At 57.7% G+C, this 19,856-nt stretch overlaps 1 protein-coding gene across 3 annotated transcripts; it reads right to left on the reverse strand.

Moving 5' to 3' along the window:
- Positions 1-757: 757 nt before the first annotated feature.
- Positions 758-19,230, reverse strand: SCAF1 (SR-related CTD-associated factor 1). Of its 3 annotated transcripts, XM_008575394.1 has the most exons (12): positions 19,194-19,230; positions 16,216-16,329; positions 15,590-15,647; positions 14,562-14,656; positions 14,182-14,282; positions 13,986-14,101; positions 9,169-11,029; positions 7,564-8,510; positions 3,668-3,750; positions 3,224-3,442; positions 1,529-1,657; positions 758-1,200 (listed from the first exon to the last, which is right to left on the reverse strand). In XM_008575394.1, the coding sequence occupies exons 2-12, from the start codon at positions 16,321-16,323 to the stop codon at positions 1,009-1,011; spliced, it is 3,909 nt and encodes a 1,302-aa protein (XP_008573616.1). In that variant the 5' UTR covers positions 16,324-16,329; positions 19,194-19,230; the 3' UTR covers positions 758-1,008. The 3 variants fall into 3 exon arrangements, with proteins under 3 accessions (XP_008573616.1, XP_008573614.1, XP_008573615.1); XM_008575392.1 differs by lacking the exons at positions 16,216-16,329; positions 19,194-19,230 and adding an exon at positions 15,899-16,006; XM_008575393.1 differs by lacking the exons at positions 16,216-16,329; positions 19,194-19,230 and adding an exon at positions 15,899-16,006 and having other exon boundaries at positions 7,564-8,497; positions 9,156-11,029.
- Between the last annotated feature and the right edge of the window lie 626 nt (positions 19,231-19,856).

The following is a 19,856-nucleotide window of genomic DNA, read 5'->3' on the forward strand; positions in this document are numbered from 1 at the left end:
GCTTGAAGAGGCGCTAAGGTCACAAAGTAGGAAACCCCAAAATGGATCAGAATCCAGGTCTGACTCCAGGGTTGCCACTCTACAATGGAGGCCCCAAGGCTGAATCCAGAGCCTATAAACGGTTCGGACAAACGTCCTTCCTTCTAGACTTCAGGCTTCCCTCTGCATGGGGGCTGGAACAGGCAGCTGTAAAGGGAACTCCGTGGCCACCCCTGGATTACATAAAACCTGCCTTCCCCAGTGGCTCTGGGCACTGCCACCTCCTCACTGGGCCTCAGTTCTGGGTAACAGGACTGATGGAAGCCAGAGCAGCCTTGCCTCACTGTGTGACCCTTGCTCCTGTGTGTCTCAGTTTTTCTCTCAGGAGAGTGGATTAGATCATGCCAACCTCACAAGACTGCTGAAAAGAATCCAACTCAATGGGCAATTCCAAGGTAGACAAATAGCAACCAGGTGCTCTGAGCTTGGAAGACATTGATCAGGTGAGGCCTAGGACCCCTACCTCCCTGTCACCACCACTTTCTAGCAACAGCTTACTATCTGAAGGTGGTGCTCTAAGTGCTTCACCTGCCTACATCTTAATCCTCACAATGTCTACTTTCCACATAAGGAAACAAGCCCAGAGAGGGCAATGCACTTGTCCCAAATCACAGTCTGGTTTCCCTGCTTCCCACCCTCAGGCTTAGCCCAGGCCTCCTGGGTGCCCCTCCCCAACCCCTTCCCAAATCTGTCTCTGAAAAGAGCTAAAATAATGGGCTTGGGGACAACATTTCATGAAATCTTTAATGAAATTGGGGGGAGGAGCATGAACAGAGCAGAGGGGCAACAGGGACAGGCTTGGGTACAAGGGAGATGGGCATGGGGCTGGGCAGGGTAGGGGGCTCTCCTCTTCCCCGCAGCAACCCTCCCCCAATCTTCCCACTGACAGGGGAGGGACGTGGGGAGGCGGAGCCATAAATATGTCCAGAATTTCAAAGAGGTGAGGTGGGGAAGAGTTGGCCAGGAGTCTCAGAGAGGGGGCAGGGGCAGGCCCGGACCACCCTTGTCGGGGGGCCCTGGCTCCTTGGGTGGCCGTGGGGGACCTGGGGGGTCCCCCGGCTTACGGCCATGCTTGCGAAAGTAGCGGTAGCGCTGGACGTAGGCCCGCACCAGGTTGCTCACCTTCACCGGGTTGATCTCCCCGCTTTTGCTGTGGCAGATCTGGGGAATGGGGTGGGGCAGGCAGCTGGAGTCACTGCCAGCCCCCTGGGGTCCCCTCCACTTGACTGCTGAGAACAGTTTGGGACCAGATGGGAGCCACTCCCCCAACAATCAGGCCAAGGTCCCCACTTGTTCCCCTTGACAACAGGCTCTCCAGTGCCAGAAGAACAGGCCCAAGTGGCCTTGAGGAAATCCAGTCACCCTGCTGCCTCCCAGGTGACCCTCCCATCCCTGTCTCCCTATCTGCATATGACTGCACGTCTCTCTCCATCTCATCCTCTACCCACCTTTGTGTGTCCCCATCTCTCCCTCCCCCTCTGTGCCCCACCTTGTGGACGGCCTTCCTCAAGATGTCCTTGTACTCTTCCTTGGTGATGTCTTTCTTCTGATAGTACGGCTTGATGGCCAGCTTCACCTCCTCCACTGCCCGCTCCTGCGTGTGCAGCTTCTTCAGATACTGGGGTGGTGACAGCATTGCAAGAAGGGACAGCAAGGGCCTGATGAGTGTCAGTGGAAGCCCCAGCCTCCTCTCACCTCTGCCCACCAGCTTAGCCTTCTTGACCATCCAGCTCTTCCTGGAGGTGGAAGTCCTGCCTGTGGAAGGTCTGCCCTATGCTTCCCTTGCTGCAGCTGCCTAAGACCACAGGCCAGGTCTGGGCCTCTGAATGTCACTAAGCATCTCCTCTAGGCTAAACCCTGAGCTGTGCCAGGCCTGGCCATGGCCAGGACACATGTCCCCTGCCCTCACAAAGTTCACGGTCTGGTGGGGAGACGTTAGCCAGGCAATTACAATTGTTTTTAATCAGACTTTATAGGATTTATTCCGATTGCAGCAGGAAACTGTCAAGGGCTTTTTAGCGGGGCAGTGTTAAGACCCAGTTTGGGGTTTTATGACACTGCTCTGACTCCCAAGTGGGCTGAGGGGCACTTGTGGAGAGCAGGGACTCTGGCTTTAGAAGCACAGTAGTGGCAGGTGTGGTGGGGGGTTGTTAGCTGAGCCCAGAGGCACGGTCAGGTTCCAAGTTCAGGTTGTGAAGATGGTGCATTTGCACTGGAATCCCGGTCTAGCACTCCACAGCTCTGACACCTCAGACCCGTAGACTGGCTACTGAACCTCTTTGTGGCTCATGTGTAGAATGGGGACAATACCTATGGGGAGGACTAAGGTGATGCACATGGAGGACAAAGCACAGGCCAGGCACAGAGCAAGGACTCAATTAAAGGAGCTGTGATTGTTCTGAGGGTGATAGCCATGGGGACAAAAAGGAAGGGACAGACCAGGGAGCCAGGTAGAAAGTTCGGGCTCCTAGGGAAGTAGCTTTCTGCCTGGGGCCAGCCTGCAGGGTTAAAACAGCCTTAAGCGAAATCTTCACAAAAGCAAACAAATGAGAAATCTCTAGCAGGAGACCAGAGAAGAGCAGGCCCTCTGCCAGGAACAGGGATGGTCACTCTGTGCACCATTCTGAGGGAGGTCACCCTCCCCAGCCAGGCAGCTGCCCCCTATGCCCCAGGGCCAAGGGGAGATGGGAGCAGGTAAACTGAGTCCTGGGAGGGGCAGAGCAATATGGCTGACATTCTCCAGACGTAACATCTCCAACACCATGATGACACGAATGCAAACTGCTGAGCTACTGAGCCATCAGGAAAGCTCTACTGCCAGGAGAGCCACAGGCCACCCTGGAGGGGCTCCTCAGGCTTTCCTAGCCCAACAGAAAGCAGGTTTCTAAAGAGATGCAGCTAAAAGAAAGGGGCTATTTCCCAACACCCATCTCAGATGTGGCAACAGAGGACAAAGGGCAGAGTAAGAGCTCCAGGATCAGCGGCTGCACATGCCATGGACAGCTGACTGGCTAAGCTATGGCCCGCCCTCTGTTTCTCACATGGAGATTCTCCTGCCACCCCACTCTCCCCTTACGTGAGAAAATTCTTCCTTTTGGTCATATGGGGAATTTTATGGGGATCTCCAGCTCTCTCTCTGGCATGGTACACAAGGTGTGTAAGGGCTTTCCCAAGGCCAGCTCACCTTGTCTGTGTCCCCACGTCCCTCGGAGCTGCTACTGCCCTCTCTCTTGTCAGATGTGGCAGCCAGCCCAGTTGGGGTGGGAGGGGTAGAGCCACAGCCCCCCAGGGGGAGGCTGCCAGGAAGCAAGTAGCTAGAGGGGCCAGGGGGCAGACCCAGAGAGGTGGGCACAGGAGCTGGGGTTACCCCCAGACTTGAGGGCGGCTTCCTGTGGCTGAGGATCTGTGGAAAGGAGGTGGAGGGTGGATAAGCAAACAGAGATGGAGGAAAAGAGGGAACATGCACCCCCAGTATTCCTGCCCCAATTTCCCAACAATCCCAGGACCACAGGCTCCTCTTCTGGCTGATACCTTGCCCCAAGGCCTGCTGGGAGTTGTAGTTCCTCTCCTAACCCGAGGCAATAAACAAAAGAAGGGGCTGTGGGGACTCTTCCCCAGGGAAGCCCACCTGGTTGGTGGCTTGGATCAGCTCCTGAGCCTTTGCTCGGCTCGCCAGGTTGGCTTCTTCCATCTTGAAGAGAAGTGCAGTCACTGCAGGAGATAGAGATGATGACATGGAGATGGGGAGGAGATGACAGGAGAGGAGACAGGGAACCTCACCTAGCCACCTGCTACCAATCCCCCCACCCTGGGCCAGAGGACAGGCCGCAAGGCATCACGCTTAGAACCTGGAAAAAGGGGGCCTCTTGGCCATTAGGAGAACCACTCCACACCTGAATGTTCTTGGAACTCAAGGTGTGTATGTGTGTGTATGGGGGTGGGGTGGGGGAGGAATCCCAGGGTCACTAGTGACAAGATGGTGGTAGGAATGAGATTCTGTCTCCTGACCTCCCACTGCCAGTTCCAAATTCTCTCCCCTACCTCTGTGGTCTGGCAGAGGCTACTGCCATCCCCTGAGGGACACAGTGCCCTGCTCGAGCCATTCCTCCTGGTCCCTCCACCAATCCATCCTAATCTAGCTCTAGGTGGACCCCAGAACCCATCCCACTCCTCCACTCTGTGCTGGCTACCACCTACTCCTATCTGCCCTGCTCTCCCCCAGCATGCCCAGATACCTGATTGACCCTCACCCGCCCCCAGCCCTCCCAGTCCATATCACTATATACCTACCCCTTTTGGGGCATCACCACTGCCTCCAAGTCTGTGCCCATCAGTCCCCATCCTCCCTGATCCTTTCTCATCTGCTCCAGCCTCCCACATCCCAAAGGACACTCACAGGCTAGGACGCCACTGGTGGTGCAGTCCACACCAGCTGGCAGGTTCCAGGGCATGGGTGGGGGCAGCGTGGGCAGCTGGGAAACACGGGCAGCCAGCCCATCCTCTGCCCCTGAGTCGCCAGCTGTAGACCCTGTACTGGGGGCAGTGCTTGGGGCAGCTGCAGCTGTGCTGGTGGCTGTGGTTGTGGCAGGCTGCTGCTCCTCCTCCTCCTCTTCCTCCTCCTCCTCTTCCTCTTCTTCCTCCTCCTCTTCTGCCCCACCTCGGACCCCAGCCTCCTCAGTGGTCTCCTCGGGCAGGAAGGAGACTTCAGGGGTCTTGCAGCTGCTGTCCACAGTCTGTGAGTCCGGAGTGAGTGCAGGGGGCGGAGGGGCTGCCTTGAGGGGTGGGGTGGTAGGGGCCTTGGCTGCCCGCTCCTCCCCGGACCAGGAAGTCTCTTCAGTCCCCTTGGCTCCTGCTGCCTGGCTACAGCTATCTGCCTTAGACTTCTTCAGCAACACGGTGCCACCACTGCCCCCGCTGCTTCCTCCACTGCGGATCTTTTTCTTGGTCTTAGATGGCTTGGTCTTTCCCTTGGTCCCCTTGGCTTTCTTGGCCCCAGCCTTGGCCTTGACCTTGGTCTTTTTGGGCTTGGTGCTGCCGGGAGCTGCTTTGGCCACTTCAGTGGGGGCCCGTTCATCAGGTTTGAGGAAAGGAGAGCGGCTCTCACGGTCCCGGCTGAATTTGACACCGATGGAGCCCAGGCTAGCAGATGCAGCATCCTTGGCGGGGGTGGTGCTGCTGACACCCTCTCGGATCAGCACCGCCACCTTTGACTGCAACTTCACCTTCCGGGAGGAACAGGAGGACGATGAGGACGAGGAGCCTGAGCCACTGCTGACGGGTGGCTTTGGCGGGGGCCCTGAAGAAGGTGCTGTCTCCTTTGAGGACCGAGCCTTCTTGGATGACCTATCCCTGTCCCTATCTCTGTCCCTATCCCGATCCCCCCCATCCAGTGCCTTCCGACGAGACCCCTTCTCCCGGGAGGAAGAGGAGGAGGCAGCTCCAGAGCGGCGACGGTCCTTCTCACTGCTCTTGCCACCCCGCTCCTCACCGCTCAGTCCCTCTGAGTCGTACAGGACCTCACGTTTGGGTGAAGAGGTCGGGGCCGGTGAGGGTCCTCGGGGGTCGGACTTGTCAAGCCGGCCCACCGTGATGGTCCGCTTGATGGCGAAGAGATCGTGGTCCGTGAGGTCCTGGATGGAGGGCGGCACAGCCCCGCGGCGGCGGCTGTCTCTCTCGCCTCCTGAGATGGTGGAGCCGGAGAGCTGCTGGGTGGGTGCGGGGTTCTTCTCGCCTCCATCCCCAGACCGCTTCTCTCCCCGGGACCGTGACCGCTTCTTCTTCTTCTTGCTGCCGCCACCGTCCCGGTGTTTGCCACGGTGCCGCTCACGCCTAGAGGATGACGACGAGGAGGTGGCCGGGGGCGGAGAGGCAGAGCGCCGCCGCCTCCGTCGCTTCTCCCGGGATCGCGACCTGCGACTGCCCCCGCGACGGCGTTCAGTGCTGTGCGAGCGGCGACGGGCAGAGCGGGACCGGGAGCGGTGGCGGGTGGACGAGGAGGCATGGGAGCCTGGCTTGCGGTCCCGGGAGCGGTGTTTCTTGGAGTCCCAGGGGGAAGCCGGAGCCGGCGGGGCTGGTTGGGCACCGGACGAGGAGGAGGTGGCCTCCTTGGCCTCGCCGCCGCTCCGCTTGCGCTCCCGCCTGGACTTCTTGCGGGTGGACTGGCCCGCAGAGGCAGCAGCAGTGGCGGGGGCCGTGGCTGGGGAGGGTGAGCGCTGGCGGTAGCGCTCCCGTCGCTGAGTCAGGATCTTGCGGCGGAGGTCCAGGCCACCCCAGCGCGTGTCAGCGGCAGCGGGTGGCACGGGGGTCGGCTCCCCTAAGTCCACCTGCAGGGCCCCTTCCCCATCGGACTCCGCGTGCAGAGACAAGAAGTCGTCCCCCTCGGGGGCCCGGGGAGCAGGAGGTTGGGGCAGGGGCTGGGCCACAGGAGTGGCCGAGGACGCAGGAGGAGGTCGGGTGGCCCGGGCCCGGAAAACAGAAAGCGCCACCCTGGGCTCCTCCTCCGGCTGGACAATCTCGCCCTCCTCGATCTCTGAGTCGGCAGGTGGCAGCAGGGACGGCAGGAGAGCAGCTCCGCCGGCCGTCACCACCTCCACCGAGACCTTGCCTTCTCGACAGGCCTCCACCTCGGTCCCCACCACAAAGACGCGCCGGCGGGTAGCTCCATCAGCCCGTGTGGAGTCTGCCTGGTGCGGTGTTCCAGGAGCTGGAGTGGGCTGTGGGGGCTGAGGGTCTGGACAGGGGCTCTCATCACCTGGGAAGTCCTGGCTCAGGCTGTTGTCATCATAGATGCCTGCCAGGGTCTCTGAGATGCGGCTGATGCTCTGTGACAGGCCTTCCTCCTCCTCCTCCTCTTCTTCCTCTTCCTCCTCTTCCTCCTCAGGTGATGGGGTTCCCGCTGATGAGCTGGGGTTGGAACCAGTGGGCTCAAAGGGGTCGTACTTTTGCTCTGGAGCAGGTGGTGGGGAATAGGCCTCATCCGTGGGGTGAAAGGGGTCATAGATGTCGAATCGGGGTGCAGGTGGGGCTGGGGGGGCAGGGGGTGGTGGGGGTGGAGGAGGGGAAGGGGAGGATGAGGAGGGGGAAGGGGAAGGTGAGGAGGAAGCAGAGGAGGGGGCAGGGGGTGGGGCGGGGCCCCCATCTCCTGTGCCCAAGGTGAGGAGGTGGCGGGCACAGGTGGGTCGAGAAGAGTGAGACTGTGGAGAAACTGCAAAGGAATGGGGGAGACAGAGAGACGTGGTCAAGGACATACTCCCTCTGCCCTGTCCCCAGCAAAGGAGCCAGCAGGCAAGCCAGCACTTCAGCACTGGTCCCCAACTTGCTGGCCCTCCTGCTGACACTCGCTGCACTACCAGGCAGTACTCCAAGTGCTTTAGTGTGCCAATCCATAGGATGCACCCAACAACTCCACCCCATAGATACCCTGACCCATAANCACCACTGCCTCCAAGTCTGTGCCCATCAGTCCCCATCCTCCCTGATCCTTTCTCATCTGCTCCAGCCTCCCACATCCCAAAGGACACTCACAGGCTAGGACGCCACTGGTGGTGCAGTCCACACCAGCTGGCAGGTTCCAGGGCATGGGTGGGGGCAGCGTGGGCAGCTGGGAAACACGGGCAGCCAGCCCATCCTCTGCCCCTGAGTCGCCAGCTGTAGACCCTGTACTGGGGGCAGTGCTTGGGGCAGCTGCAGCTGTGCTGGTGGCTGTGGTTGTGGCAGGCTGCTGCTCCTCCTCCTCCTCTTCCTCCTCCTCCTCTTCCTCTTCTTCCTCCTCCTCTTCTGCCCCACCTCGGACCCCAGCCTCCTCAGTGGTCTCCTCGGGCAGGAAGGAGACTTCAGGGGTCTTGCAGCTGCTGTCCACAGTCTGTGAGTCCGGAGTGAGTGCAGGGGGCGGAGGGGCTGCCTTGAGGGGTGGGGTGGTAGGGGCCTTGGCTGCCCGCTCCTCCCCGGACCAGGAAGTCTCTTCAGTCCCCTTGGCTCCTGCTGCCTGGCTACAGCTATCTGCCTTAGACTTCTTCAGCAACACGGTGCCACCACTGCCCCCGCTGCTTCCTCCACTGCGGATCTTTTTCTTGGTCTTAGATGGCTTGGTCTTTCCCTTGGTCCCCTTGGCTTTCTTGGCCCCAGCCTTGGCCTTGACCTTGGTCTTTTTGGGCTTGGTGCTGCCGGGAGCTGCTTTGGCCACTTCAGTGGGGGCCCGTTCATCAGGTTTGAGGAAAGGAGAGCGGCTCTCACGGTCCCGGCTGAATTTGACACCGATGGAGCCCAGGCTAGCAGATGCAGCATCCTTGGCGGGGGTGGTGCTGCTGACACCCTCTCGGATCAGCACCGCCACCTTTGACTGCAACTTCACCTTCCGGGAGGAACAGGAGGACGATGAGGACGAGGAGCCTGAGCCACTGCTGACGGGTGGCTTTGGCGGGGGCCCTGAAGAAGGTGCTGTCTCCTTTGAGGACCGAGCCTTCTTGGATGACCTATCCCTGTCCCTATCTCTGTCCCTATCCCGATCCCCCCCATCCAGTGCCTTCCGACGAGACCCCTTCTCCCGGGAGGAAGAGGAGGAGGCAGCTCCAGAGCGGCGACGGTCCTTCTCACTGCTCTTGCCACCCCGCTCCTCACCGCTCAGTCCCTCTGAGTCGTACAGGACCTCACGTTTGGGTGAAGAGGTCGGGGCCGGTGAGGGTCCTCGGGGGTCGGACTTGTCAAGCCGGCCCACCGTGATGGTCCGCTTGATGGCGAAGAGATCGTGGTCCGTGAGGTCCTGGATGGAGGGCGGCACAGCCCCGCGGCGGCGGCTGTCTCTCTCGCCTCCTGAGATGGTGGAGCCGGAGAGCTGCTGGGTGGGTGCGGGGTTCTTCTCGCCTCCATCCCCAGACCGCTTCTCTCCCCGGGACCGTGACCGCTTCTTCTTCTTCTTGCTGCCGCCACCGTCCCGGTGTTTGCCACGGTGCCGCTCACGCCTAGAGGATGACGACGAGGAGGTGGCCGGGGGCGGAGAGGCAGAGCGCCGCCGCCTCCGTCGCTTCTCCCGGGATCGCGACCTGCGACTGCCCCCGCGACGGCGTTCAGTGCTGTGCGAGCGGCGACGGGCAGAGCGGGACCGGGAGCGGCGGCGGGGCCTTCTTGGATGACCTATCCCTGTCCCTATCTCTGTCCCTATCCCGATCCCCCCCATCCAGTGCCTTCCGACGAGACCCCTTCTCCCGGGAGGAAGAGGAGGAGGCAGCTCCAGAGCGGCGACGGTCCTTCTCACTGCTCTTGCCACCCCGCTCCTCACCGCTCAGTCCCTCTGAGTCGTACAGGACCTCACGTTTGGGTGAAGAGGTCGGGGCCGGTGAGGGTCCTCGGGGGTCGGACTTGTCAAGCCGGCCCACCGTGATGGTCCGCTTGATGGCGAAGAGATCGTGGTCCGTGAGGTCCTGGATGGAGGGCGGCACAGCCCCGCGGCGGCGGCTGTCTCTCTCGCCTCCTGAGATGGTGGAGCCGGAGAGCTGCTGGGTGGGTGCGGGGTTCTTCTCGCCTCCATCCCCAGACCGCTTCTCTCCCCGGGACCGTGACCGCTTCTTCTTCTTCTTGCTGCCGCCACCGTCCCGGTGTTTGCCACGGTGCCGCTCACGCCTAGAGGATGACGACGAGGAGGTGGCCGGGGGCGGAGAGGCAGAGCGCCGCCGCCTCCGTCGCTTCTCCCGGGATCGCGACCTGCGACTGCCCCCGCGACGGCGTTCAGTGCTGTGCGAGCGGCGACGGGCAGAGCGGGACCGGGAGCGGTGGCGGGTGGACGAGGAGGCATGGGAGCCTGGCTTGCGGTCCCGGGAGCGGTGTTTCTTGGAGTCCCAGGGGGAAGCCGGAGCCGGCGGGGCTGGTTGGGCACCGGACGAGGAGGAGGTGGCCTCCTTGGCCTCGCCGCCGCTCCGCTTGCGCTCCCGCCTGGACTTCTTGCGGGTGGACTGGCCCGCAGAGGCAGCAGCAGTGGCGGGGGCCGTGGCTGGGGAGGGTGAGCGCTGGCGGTAGCGCTCCCGCCGCTGAGTCAGGATCTTGCGGCGGAGGTCCAGGCCACCCCAGCGCGTGTCAGCGGCAGCGGGTGGCACGGGGGTCGGCTCCCCTAAGTCCACCTGCAGGGCCCCTTCCCCATCGGACTCCGCGTGCAGAGACAAGAAGTCGTCCCCCTCGGGGGCCCGGGGAGCAGGAGGTTGGGGCAGGGGCTGGGCCACAGGAGTGGCCGAGGACGCAGGAGGAGGTCGGGTGGCCCGGGCCCGGAAAACAGAAAGCGCCACCCTGGGCTCCTCCTCCGGCTGGACAATCTCGCCCTCCTCGATCTCTGAGTCGGCAGGTGGCAGCAGGGACGGCAGGAGAGCAGCTCCGCCGGCCGTCACCACCTCCACCGAGACCTTGCCTTCTCGACAGGCCTCCACCTCGGTCCCCACCACAAAGACGCGCCGGCGGGTAGCTCCATCAGCCCGTGTGGAGTCTGCCTGGTGCGGTGTTCCAGGAGCTGGAGTGGGCTGTGGGGGCTGAGGGTCTGGACAGGGGCTCTCATCACCTGGGAAGTCCTGGCTCAGGCTGTTGTCATCATAGATGCCTGCCAGGGTCTCTGAGATGCGGCTGATGCTCTGTGACAGGCCTTCCTCCTCCTCCTCCTCTTCTTCCTCTTCCTCCTCTTCCTCCTCAGGTGATGGGGTTCCCGCTGATGAGCTGGGGTTGGAACCAGTGGGCTCAAAGGGGTCGTACTTTTGCTCTGGAGCAGGTGGTGGGGAATAGGCCTCATCCGTGGGGTGAAAGGGGTCATAGATGTCGAATCGGGGTGCAGGTGGGGCTGGGGGGGCAGGGGGTGGTGGGGGTGGAGGAGGGGAAGGGGAGGATGAGGGGGGGGAAGGGGAAGGTGAGGAGGAAGCAGAGGAGGGGGCAGGGGGTGGGGCGGGGCCCCCATCTCCTGTGCCCAAGGTGAGGAGGTGGCGGGCACAGGTGGGTCGAGAAGAGTGAGACTGTGGAGAAACTGCAAAGGAATGGGGGAGACAGAGAGACGTGGTCAAGGACATACTCCCTCTGCCCTGTCCCCAGCAAAGGAGCCAGCAGGCAAGCCAGCACTTCAGCACTGGTCCCCAACTTGCTGGCCCTCCTGCTGACACTCGCTGCACTACCAGGCAGTACTCCAAGTGCTTTAGTGTGCCAATCCATAGGATGCACCCAACAACTCCACCCCATAGATACCCTGACCCATAAGTCACTGCAGAAAACTGAGGCAGAGGGCTTCAGTATCTTCCTCGAGGGCACATAGAGATTGAGGAGAAGTCAGGGTGCAAACCTAGCCAATGTGTTTCCAAGCCTGCACTCATGTATCCTGAGACATAGCACTGGCCTGACCTTGGGCAACATGTGCTGGCCCTGAAGCCTAGGAACCACCCTGACTGATGATGGTAATGTTACCACAAAAGAAACAGGCTGGGGCAGAGAGGTGGGGTTCAAACCTAAGTCCACCTCCAAGGTCAAAGCAAACTCTGGCCTGCTGCGCCTGGTGCCTCTTGCAGGTGTTTATCCCATTTTGTGGAAGGAAGAATGTGAGGCTGAGAAGGTAAAATCCCCAATCCAGCCACCCAGAAGTGGCAGAGCTGTAAAGCCCAGACAGCCCGAGGCCTTACTCCAAGATATGATGATGAGTCCCCACCCAAAGGGCTACATCTGCTCAGGACACCACTGACCAAAAGTGGCAAAGACAAGTGGTTGCGCCCTTCTGCGGGCTAGGCATCATGCTCCATACATTACCTTGCTTGCCCTCCTAAAACCCCACTGTGCTAAGCACTACAGTGCCACAAGCTGCACAAGTGGAGACAGCTGACCAAGTGTGTCACAGGACCCAGATGCACACATCTGAGTGCAAAAGCTGCTCTCTCGACCATGCTGCAAGTACCCTGCCTAGGCAAGTACAAGGACAGTGCCAGGGAAAGCTGCAGGCTTAAGAGGGCAGCTTCTGAGCCATCTCCTGATCCAGATCCCAGCTCCAGACCTCACCATTGACCCCAGGCAAGTGGCCCAACCTCCTGCCCCAGTTTCCTCATTTACATAATGGGGGTTCACGCATTCATTCAACACACTTTTATTAATCACCTACTTTGTGCCAGGCTCTGTTTGGGGTACTAGGAATAGAAAATGGTGAGCAAAATAGACCAAAATCTTTGCCTTCAAGGAGCTCACATTTGAGAAGGGAGAGACAGATATCAAGTGAAGTGTACAGTCTGTCAGCTTCTGAGGACTCTAGAGGAAAATGAAGCAGGGAACAATGGTGCCACTCTTCTCACAGGGCTGAGAGGACAATTAAATGAGTGACTGCACCTGGTATTCAGTGAGGACTTGGGGATCATGAGCTCTTACTACCCTTGTTATTACCACCACCACCTTAAGCACAGAACAGACTGGAGTGGTCCAGAAATATGAGACATCCACTTCTTTACATAATTTTTGTAAAGGATAGGATTACTGGTGAGTTTTCTTTTCCCTAAATTTTTAATATCTTTTGAAGAAAAATACAAAAAGCCACCTGGAATAAGAAAATAAAAGATAACTCTAGAGTCCCCCTGAAAACAACTATTAGGTTCCAGGTACATCTTTAGTATTACTTAAGGCCCAGGGACCAAATATGGCACACCACCTGTTTTTGCACATAAAGTTTTATTAGAACACTGTTCTGTCCATTTTTTTATCCTCTACAGCCTCTGATTTTAAAAATAAATTAAAACACTTTTGTGGGCCTCTAAGAGCGTCATGGGCCCTTGGCACCATGTCTCCTATGCCTAAGATAAATCAACTCACAGCTATTAAAAAAAAAGAAAAAAAAGGGCTGGCCCATGGCTCACTTGGGAGAGCGTGGTGCTGACAACACCAAGTCAAGGGTTAAGATCCCCTTACTTGTCATCTTTTTCTTTAAAAAAAGAAAGAAAAAGAAAAAGAAAAAAAGGAACAAGGTAAATGTGACCTGGCACAGAGGGGTGCGTGAGACACACTCTACAACAGAACCTGTGCTTACAGCTGACAATGCCATAGCTGAGTTGACTACACCTTTCTCTTCCCCACTCCCCCAAGTATGTATTACATACAGAAGGGAAGTCTAAACCCAGGGTCCTCATCAGGGTCCCAGGGGTCAGCAGCATGTGTTGTTAAAAATGTAAATTTCCAGACCCCACCCCAGATCTGCTGAATCAGCAACCCTGGGCATGGGCCCAGCACTCTGCATATTGACAAGTCCTTCTGGGGACTCCGATGTGTGCTCATGTTTGAGAACCACTGGTCTACACTGCTCACAGGGCTACCCCTGCGTGTAGGGTTGGGGAGCAGATTCCTACTTGAGCAGTGCATATCACAGAAATCAAAAGCTTGGGCTTTAGACTCAAACACGCCACTGGGGATCAAGGCCTGGGCCCACCACTAATCAACTGGCTGTGTGACCCTGAGCAAGTGACTTCCCTCTCAGACTGTTTACTCCTCTGGAAGACAGAGATGCTGAGTCCCCCAATGGGGAGATCAGTGCAGTGACACTAACACTTAGAGCACTGGATACCAAGTGCCTCACACATGCTAACTGCTCTTACATGGTCCCTATTGCATCGGTTTTTACTTTATGTACATCCATATGTACACACAGCCTCTAGTGCAGTCTAATACAAAAAAAAGTTAAAAATTTTTATCTAGGGCTGGCCTGTGGCTCACTCGGGAGAGTGCGGTGCTGATAACACCAAGGCCCCGGGTTCGGATCCCACATAGGGATGGCCGGTTTGCTCACTGGGTGAGCGTGGTGCTGACAACACCAAGTCAAGGGTTAAGATCCCCTTACCAGTCATCTTTAAAAAAAAAAAAAATTTTATCTAAATAACACGATCACCACTGCTATCACTACTAAAATAGCTGACTCCCTCACAACTCCAAGGTGACCTGCCCAGCTCTGCCCTGGCCCCACATACCTGTTTTGCCTGTCCTCCAGGCCCTGAGTCGGGGCAGCAGGCTGGGCACCGGAAGAGGGATGGGATCCCTGTCCCCTATTCGGACCTCGGCCACCAGCTCCAGCATGTCCTCACTTCTGCAAGGCAGAAGGGGTGGGTGAGCCTTGGGGGTGCTTCCAGCTCTCACGCCGGAGGCCTCTCCCACTTGGCTACTCACTCGCCAGGCCGCAGGTCCAGGCGACTGGGAACCCAGGTGTCCGGGGGATCCAGGACGCCCACCAGCCCTGCGAGGAAGCTGTCTGCAGCCATGTCCAACACCTGGAATAGACCAGGAGGGGCTCGACGCTGTCCCTGCTCATGTGAGAACCCAAAAATCCTTTTTCTCCAGTCCCTACCCTCTCAGGAACCCAGACACCTGAGACCCCTAAGAAAACTCGGGGATCCAACTAATTCCTTTATCCTGACTGCCTTTAGGACTCAAGGCCTCGCCCCCAGGGCCTGGCTCTCACACCCAGGAGTGCAGGTCCTCAACCCCCACATCCCCCAGACTCAGTTTTAGGCCCTGATCCCTTCCTCCTCCAGCCCCGTCTTACTCACAGTAGCTGTGTCAGTCCCCCCTGATTCCTGGGAACGGGTCTCTGACCGTGGGCTCCGGCAGCGCCTCCATCGAAGGCCATGACACCGAGAGCCATCTGGAGAGAGAGATTTGTCCTTTTTTGTGTGTGTGGCTGGCCACAGGGATCGAACCCTGGACCTTGGTGTTAGCAGCACCACACTCAAACCAACTGAGCTAACCAGCCAGCCCTAGAGAGAGATTTGCGTGGGGGACTGGAGTCAGGGGACTGAACGCAGAGGCCTTGTCAGGGAGAGGCAAGTGGGCCCTGATCTAGCTCTTGCCAGTGGAACCATGCTCCTGCCTGCTCCCCCAGCCTCCACACACTTCCTCCCAGCTTAGGTCCCAGGACTTCCCAACGCCCACTTTTGTGTGTGTGTGTGTGTGTGGCTGGCCGGCACAGAGATCGAACCCTGGACCTTGGTATTATCAGCACCATGCTCTAACCAACTGAGCTAACCAGCCAGCCTGCCAACACCCACTCTACCTCCCATCAGGGTGAAATCCGGACACCTCGGCTTGGCATTTGAGCCTTGCTTGACCTGGTCCCCACAGACCTCTCCTGCCTCCCCCCACCCCATTCACACCCTCTGCAAAACAGCCTTGATGAACCATAACTCAGTCCCTCGATAATGTGTCCCTGTGCCGTGGGCCTGTTGTTCCCTTGGCTATCAGGGTTTCTTCTAATCAGAAAATTCTAATACATCCTTAGACACCCAGTTCACTTGTCATTCCTCTAGGAAGCCTCCCCTGACCCAGTCTCCCTTCATGTTAGCTCAGGTGAGCCTCCTGCCCTCTCCCAGTGCCTCGGGCTACCTCTGTTCTGTGACTTTGTTTCCCCTCCACCAGACTGGATCCCTCAAAAGCAGCCACAGGGTCCAACCCATCTTCAGCTCCTCATGCCAGCACAAGGATGGCACCCAGGAGTCCTTGGAAAAACTCATATGAGTGATATTAGGATAAAGAATGCAGAGAAGGGGTCAGGGCTAGAAGGAACCGGAACCCATCATACCTTTATCATTCGGCAGATCCCCCTGCAGGGAGCTTCCCACTGCCTGCTGAATGGCCCGCTGGGGGAAGAGGGGATGGGGGAAGGGGGGTGGAAAGAACCAAGAGTCAGAGGACTCACACAAATGGCCTGCAACCTCTGCTCCCTGGGAGACAAACATTCCAGACACCCCTACAACCAGATTCACGTACTTCACAGGAACCAAGAATCCACGCCCCTGGTGCCTCCTCCCGCTAGGGCCCAGGAGTCAGGGCCCTGGAATCAGGACTCCCAGATCCTCCCTCCCTCTGCTCAAGAGTACAGCGGCCTCACCAGGATAAAGGCAGAAGGAGAAAGTGTGGGGTCTCTGTCTGAAGGACCATCACCCCGATCCTCGCCCGACTCCTCTGTCTTCCCTCGAGACTCATCTTCTTCCTCCATGGTCACCTGGTAGTTGATGGGCAAGAGTTTGGAGTGGAGGGCCTGGGGGGGAAACATTCCAGACACCCCTACAACCAGATTCACGTACTTCACAGGAACCAAGAATCCACGCCCCTGGTGCCTCCTCCCGCTAGGGCCCAGGAGTCAGGGCCCTGGAATCAGGACTCCCAGATCCTCCCTCCCTCTGCTCAAGAGTACAGCGGCCTCACCAGGATAAAGGCAGAAGGAGAAAGTGTGGGGTCTCTGTCTGAAGGACCATCACCCCGATCCTCGCCCGACTCCTCTGTCTTCCCTCGAGACTCATCTTCTTCCTCCATGGTCACCTGGTAGTTGATGGGCAAGAGTTTGGAGTGGAGGGCCTTGGGGGTGGGGGGGGCAGGGGACGGACCTAGACCTCAAGAACCTCCAACACTGCCTCAATCAGCATCCTCTTCAGCATCCCCTCTCCTTTACCTCTTCCCAGTCTACCCTGTCCTTTGCCAAGTACCAGGCCCAGTGCAGACACGACAGGGGCTTTCTTTTTCTGGATTTTAGCTTCCTTCTTTGTCAAAGGAAGGCCTCACTGGTCTCCTATTTCAACATCTCATTCCCCAGTTCCCACAGCATCCCCCACAATCTGTCCAAATGTCAAGACCTTGTTCCCTGCCCTCATGGAATGTGAAACCAACACTGAGATTTTTTTGTTGTTGTTGCATTGTGATTTCAAAGAGTGCTCCACAGTCCCATAAACCCATCTTTCCCAAACTGAGGTACATGCCACTGTGCTGGCGTTCAATGCCATGCCTCAAACACCACACAGCTTCCTACAGCACCAATTGTCCTCGATGGTGAGGAACCAAGAACATTTTATTTATATACATAAGATGAACACATTATTGGGTGGTCTGCAAAACCAGTATACCACTTCTGAATTTTTTTTTTTTTTTTTGGCAGCAGGCTGGTACAAGGATCAAACCCTGGACCTTGGGTGTATCAGCACCACACTCTAACCAAATGAGCTAATCAGACAGCCCAGTATGCCACCTTTGAAATGAAAATGCTAAACTTCAGAAAGGCATGCTGTCCCCCAAACTCCATAGGGGGCATTTGCCTATCTCCTATCTGCCCATTGTGGAAGCATGGCCAAAGCCTTTGCGATGTCATGGAAATTCTTTGATTTGATTGCCCAGTCAAGTCAAGCAGCTGAAAGATCATCCTTCAGAATGGCGGACGTCTTGATTAGGGCTTCATAAAACATGAATATTTCAGCTGTAAGCTTCCCCGCAACTGTCAAATCTGCTACTCAGAAAACAATACCCAACCTCAAAATTCCTAGAAAACTTCAAAATCCCTAACCCACAACTTGGTGTGCTTATCCGTAAATGGGTAAAATAGAAGTATCCATGTCAGAGAATGGCTGTGAGAATTGAAAGAAGACTGACTTCTGCCATACACAGAGCACATCCAAAGTGCTCCATACAGGTGAATAGTAATTACATTATTAATCCTTAAAACCCAGGTCTCCCCTACATCTATTTCCCCCACTTCCCCTGCTGCAAACCTGTGAACAAAAATCCTCAGTTCTGGTCTCCGTCCTATCACCAATTTTCAAGCTATGCCAAGGCTTCCATATTCAGCCTCCCAGCTCTCTAAAAGCCTGGGTTGGGGGAACAGGGCAGGTGGGACAGCCAGGTCACTAACTCGCAAGACATGCCCCGCCCTAATAGTCTACTATGTCCCAGCCCCTTTCACAGTACTCAATACCTCCAACTCCTGTGGACAGTTCCCAGCCCTGGAGCTGCTCTCCAGCACCTCCCAGGGAAGAACTTGCTACCTAGAACAGTGACTGTCATATCAGAAGCTTAATCAACATGAGCTGACTACAGATTCAGAGATCCCCAAACCCTCTGCAGTGTACAAAGATGCTCCCTTGCTCATTTAGACATGCCCTAGGCTTTGCAGACACTGCTTGGTCCTTCTAAATCAGTGTTTCCCAAACTACAAGGTCGGATAGCAGTTTAGTGCTTCACAAATAGCTTCTTATGAAAATTAAATGGAACATAATAGAAAATTCTTCACAGTACATTACAAGTAGTAAGTGGAAATATCAGTTCATGGGTCTTGGGTATCAGTTAAACACATACGTTGGTATGTACTTGGTTTCAATGAAAAATGTATTTCTTACTGCGGATCAAGGTCAAATGAGTTTGAAAAACATCTAGATGAGTCTAGATGACCCTACAGACTCTCCCAGACTAATGTGGCCTAAATCTAACTCTCCCCATCCCCAGGGCAATGCAGGATTTTTAAACTTTCATTTGAATTACTTTCTGAAGGGCAAGTACATTTGAGCTGGACAAATTTTCCAACAACCTCTTTTATATTATTCTCCACATATTTATCTGGCCCCTAATGGCATTCAAATTTGCTCCAGGCATAGAGACTGCATTCTTCCAGTCACACTCAAAACCACCTAGATGGTTCCAGGTCCTTCTAACTGCCCCAGCCTCTTTTCACACAGGCTAGACATTCCTCAGACCTTGGTAACTGATCCACGCTTCTCCAGTACATCTCAGTACTTGCCTCTCTCCGTTGGTCGGCACATCCCACCCATCTAGGTGGCCGTAAAAGACTTTCTAGCCCCGAAGAGTTCTTCCAGGCCCAATAAATGGTCCTACATCTATGTGGATCATCCGCATCCTCAGGCCAACCCATGTAGACACTTCTCAGCCCTCACAGACATACCCCAGGCGCTACAGATCGCTCTGCAGATACTCCTCAGCTTTTGCAGACCTCCTTCACCCCTAGGACACATCTCAAGATCTCAAAATGGCCCCAGAACCCTCTAAAGACCCTAGTCTCCGGTCATCCCATAAAGACGATCTATAATGCCTACAGACACGACTCAGGCCAGCTATACATTGGAGGGCAGACCCTAGGCTCGGTCCAGGCCCTGTGGACACCCCCAGTCCTCTCGGGGACGCCCCTAGACGCCCCCCCGACACCCACAGACGCGTCCCGGGGCCCTGAGAAGGCCCCCCGCTCGGCGCCAGGCTTCGCCGTCGTTACCGGGCCCAAGAGCACCCCACTAGGTCCTCCAGGCCCCGTGGCATGTGGAGAGGAACACGAGACAACTGGCGACCCGACTCCGCCCCGCCCACCCCGATAGGCCGGAGCCCCGCGGCCCGGACCACCGCCGCCATCTTACCCCGCCGCTCGGGCTGCGGCTCCGGCCCCGGCGCGGGGCGGGGCGGGCTGGGGCGGGGCTCGGGTCGTATAACTTCGTATAATGTATGCTATACGAAGTTATTACGTAATGTTACCACAAAAGAAAGACAACTGGCGACCCGACTCCGCCCCGCCCACCCCGATAGGCCGGAGCCCCGCGGCCCGGACCACCGCCGCCATCTTACCCCGCCGCTCGGGCTGCGGCTCCGGCCCCGGCGCGGGGCGGGGCGGGCTGGGGCGGGGCTCGGGAGCAGAGGAAGAGAGGGGCGGAGCTACCGCCGTCGAGCTTGCCGGGACTTCAAGTACCGAGTACGGTGCCGTGAAGGCTCGCGGGAATGCGGCCGAACTCGGTTTCCCAGCAGTCAGCGGGGCGCATGAGGGGCAGTCGCGACGCACGCCGGGATGCGTAGTCCGCGTGCCGCCTCCGTCGCGCGGGACAGCAAGGGGGTGAGAGGTGAAGTGGGCGGGGCTGCAGGCGCCCGCGGTGAGGCCCCAGAGTGCCCTGCGCGCGCGCGGAAAGGGCGGTGAAACAGGAAGTGAGGTGAGGAGGCACTGGGCAGAGCAGAGGAGAGGGGACTGTGGTTCAGCCTGGTGAGCAGGGCCGGACGCAGGTTGTCCCGCCCACACTCTCAGAATCCAGTTT

This window comes from Galeopterus variegatus, unplaced genomic scaffold (genome assembly GCF_000696425.1).
Source record: "Galeopterus variegatus unplaced genomic scaffold, G_variegatus-3.0.2 Scaffold1180, whole genome shotgun sequence".
Taxonomy (NCBI): Eukaryota; Metazoa; Chordata; class Mammalia; order Dermoptera; family Cynocephalidae; genus Galeopterus; species Galeopterus variegatus.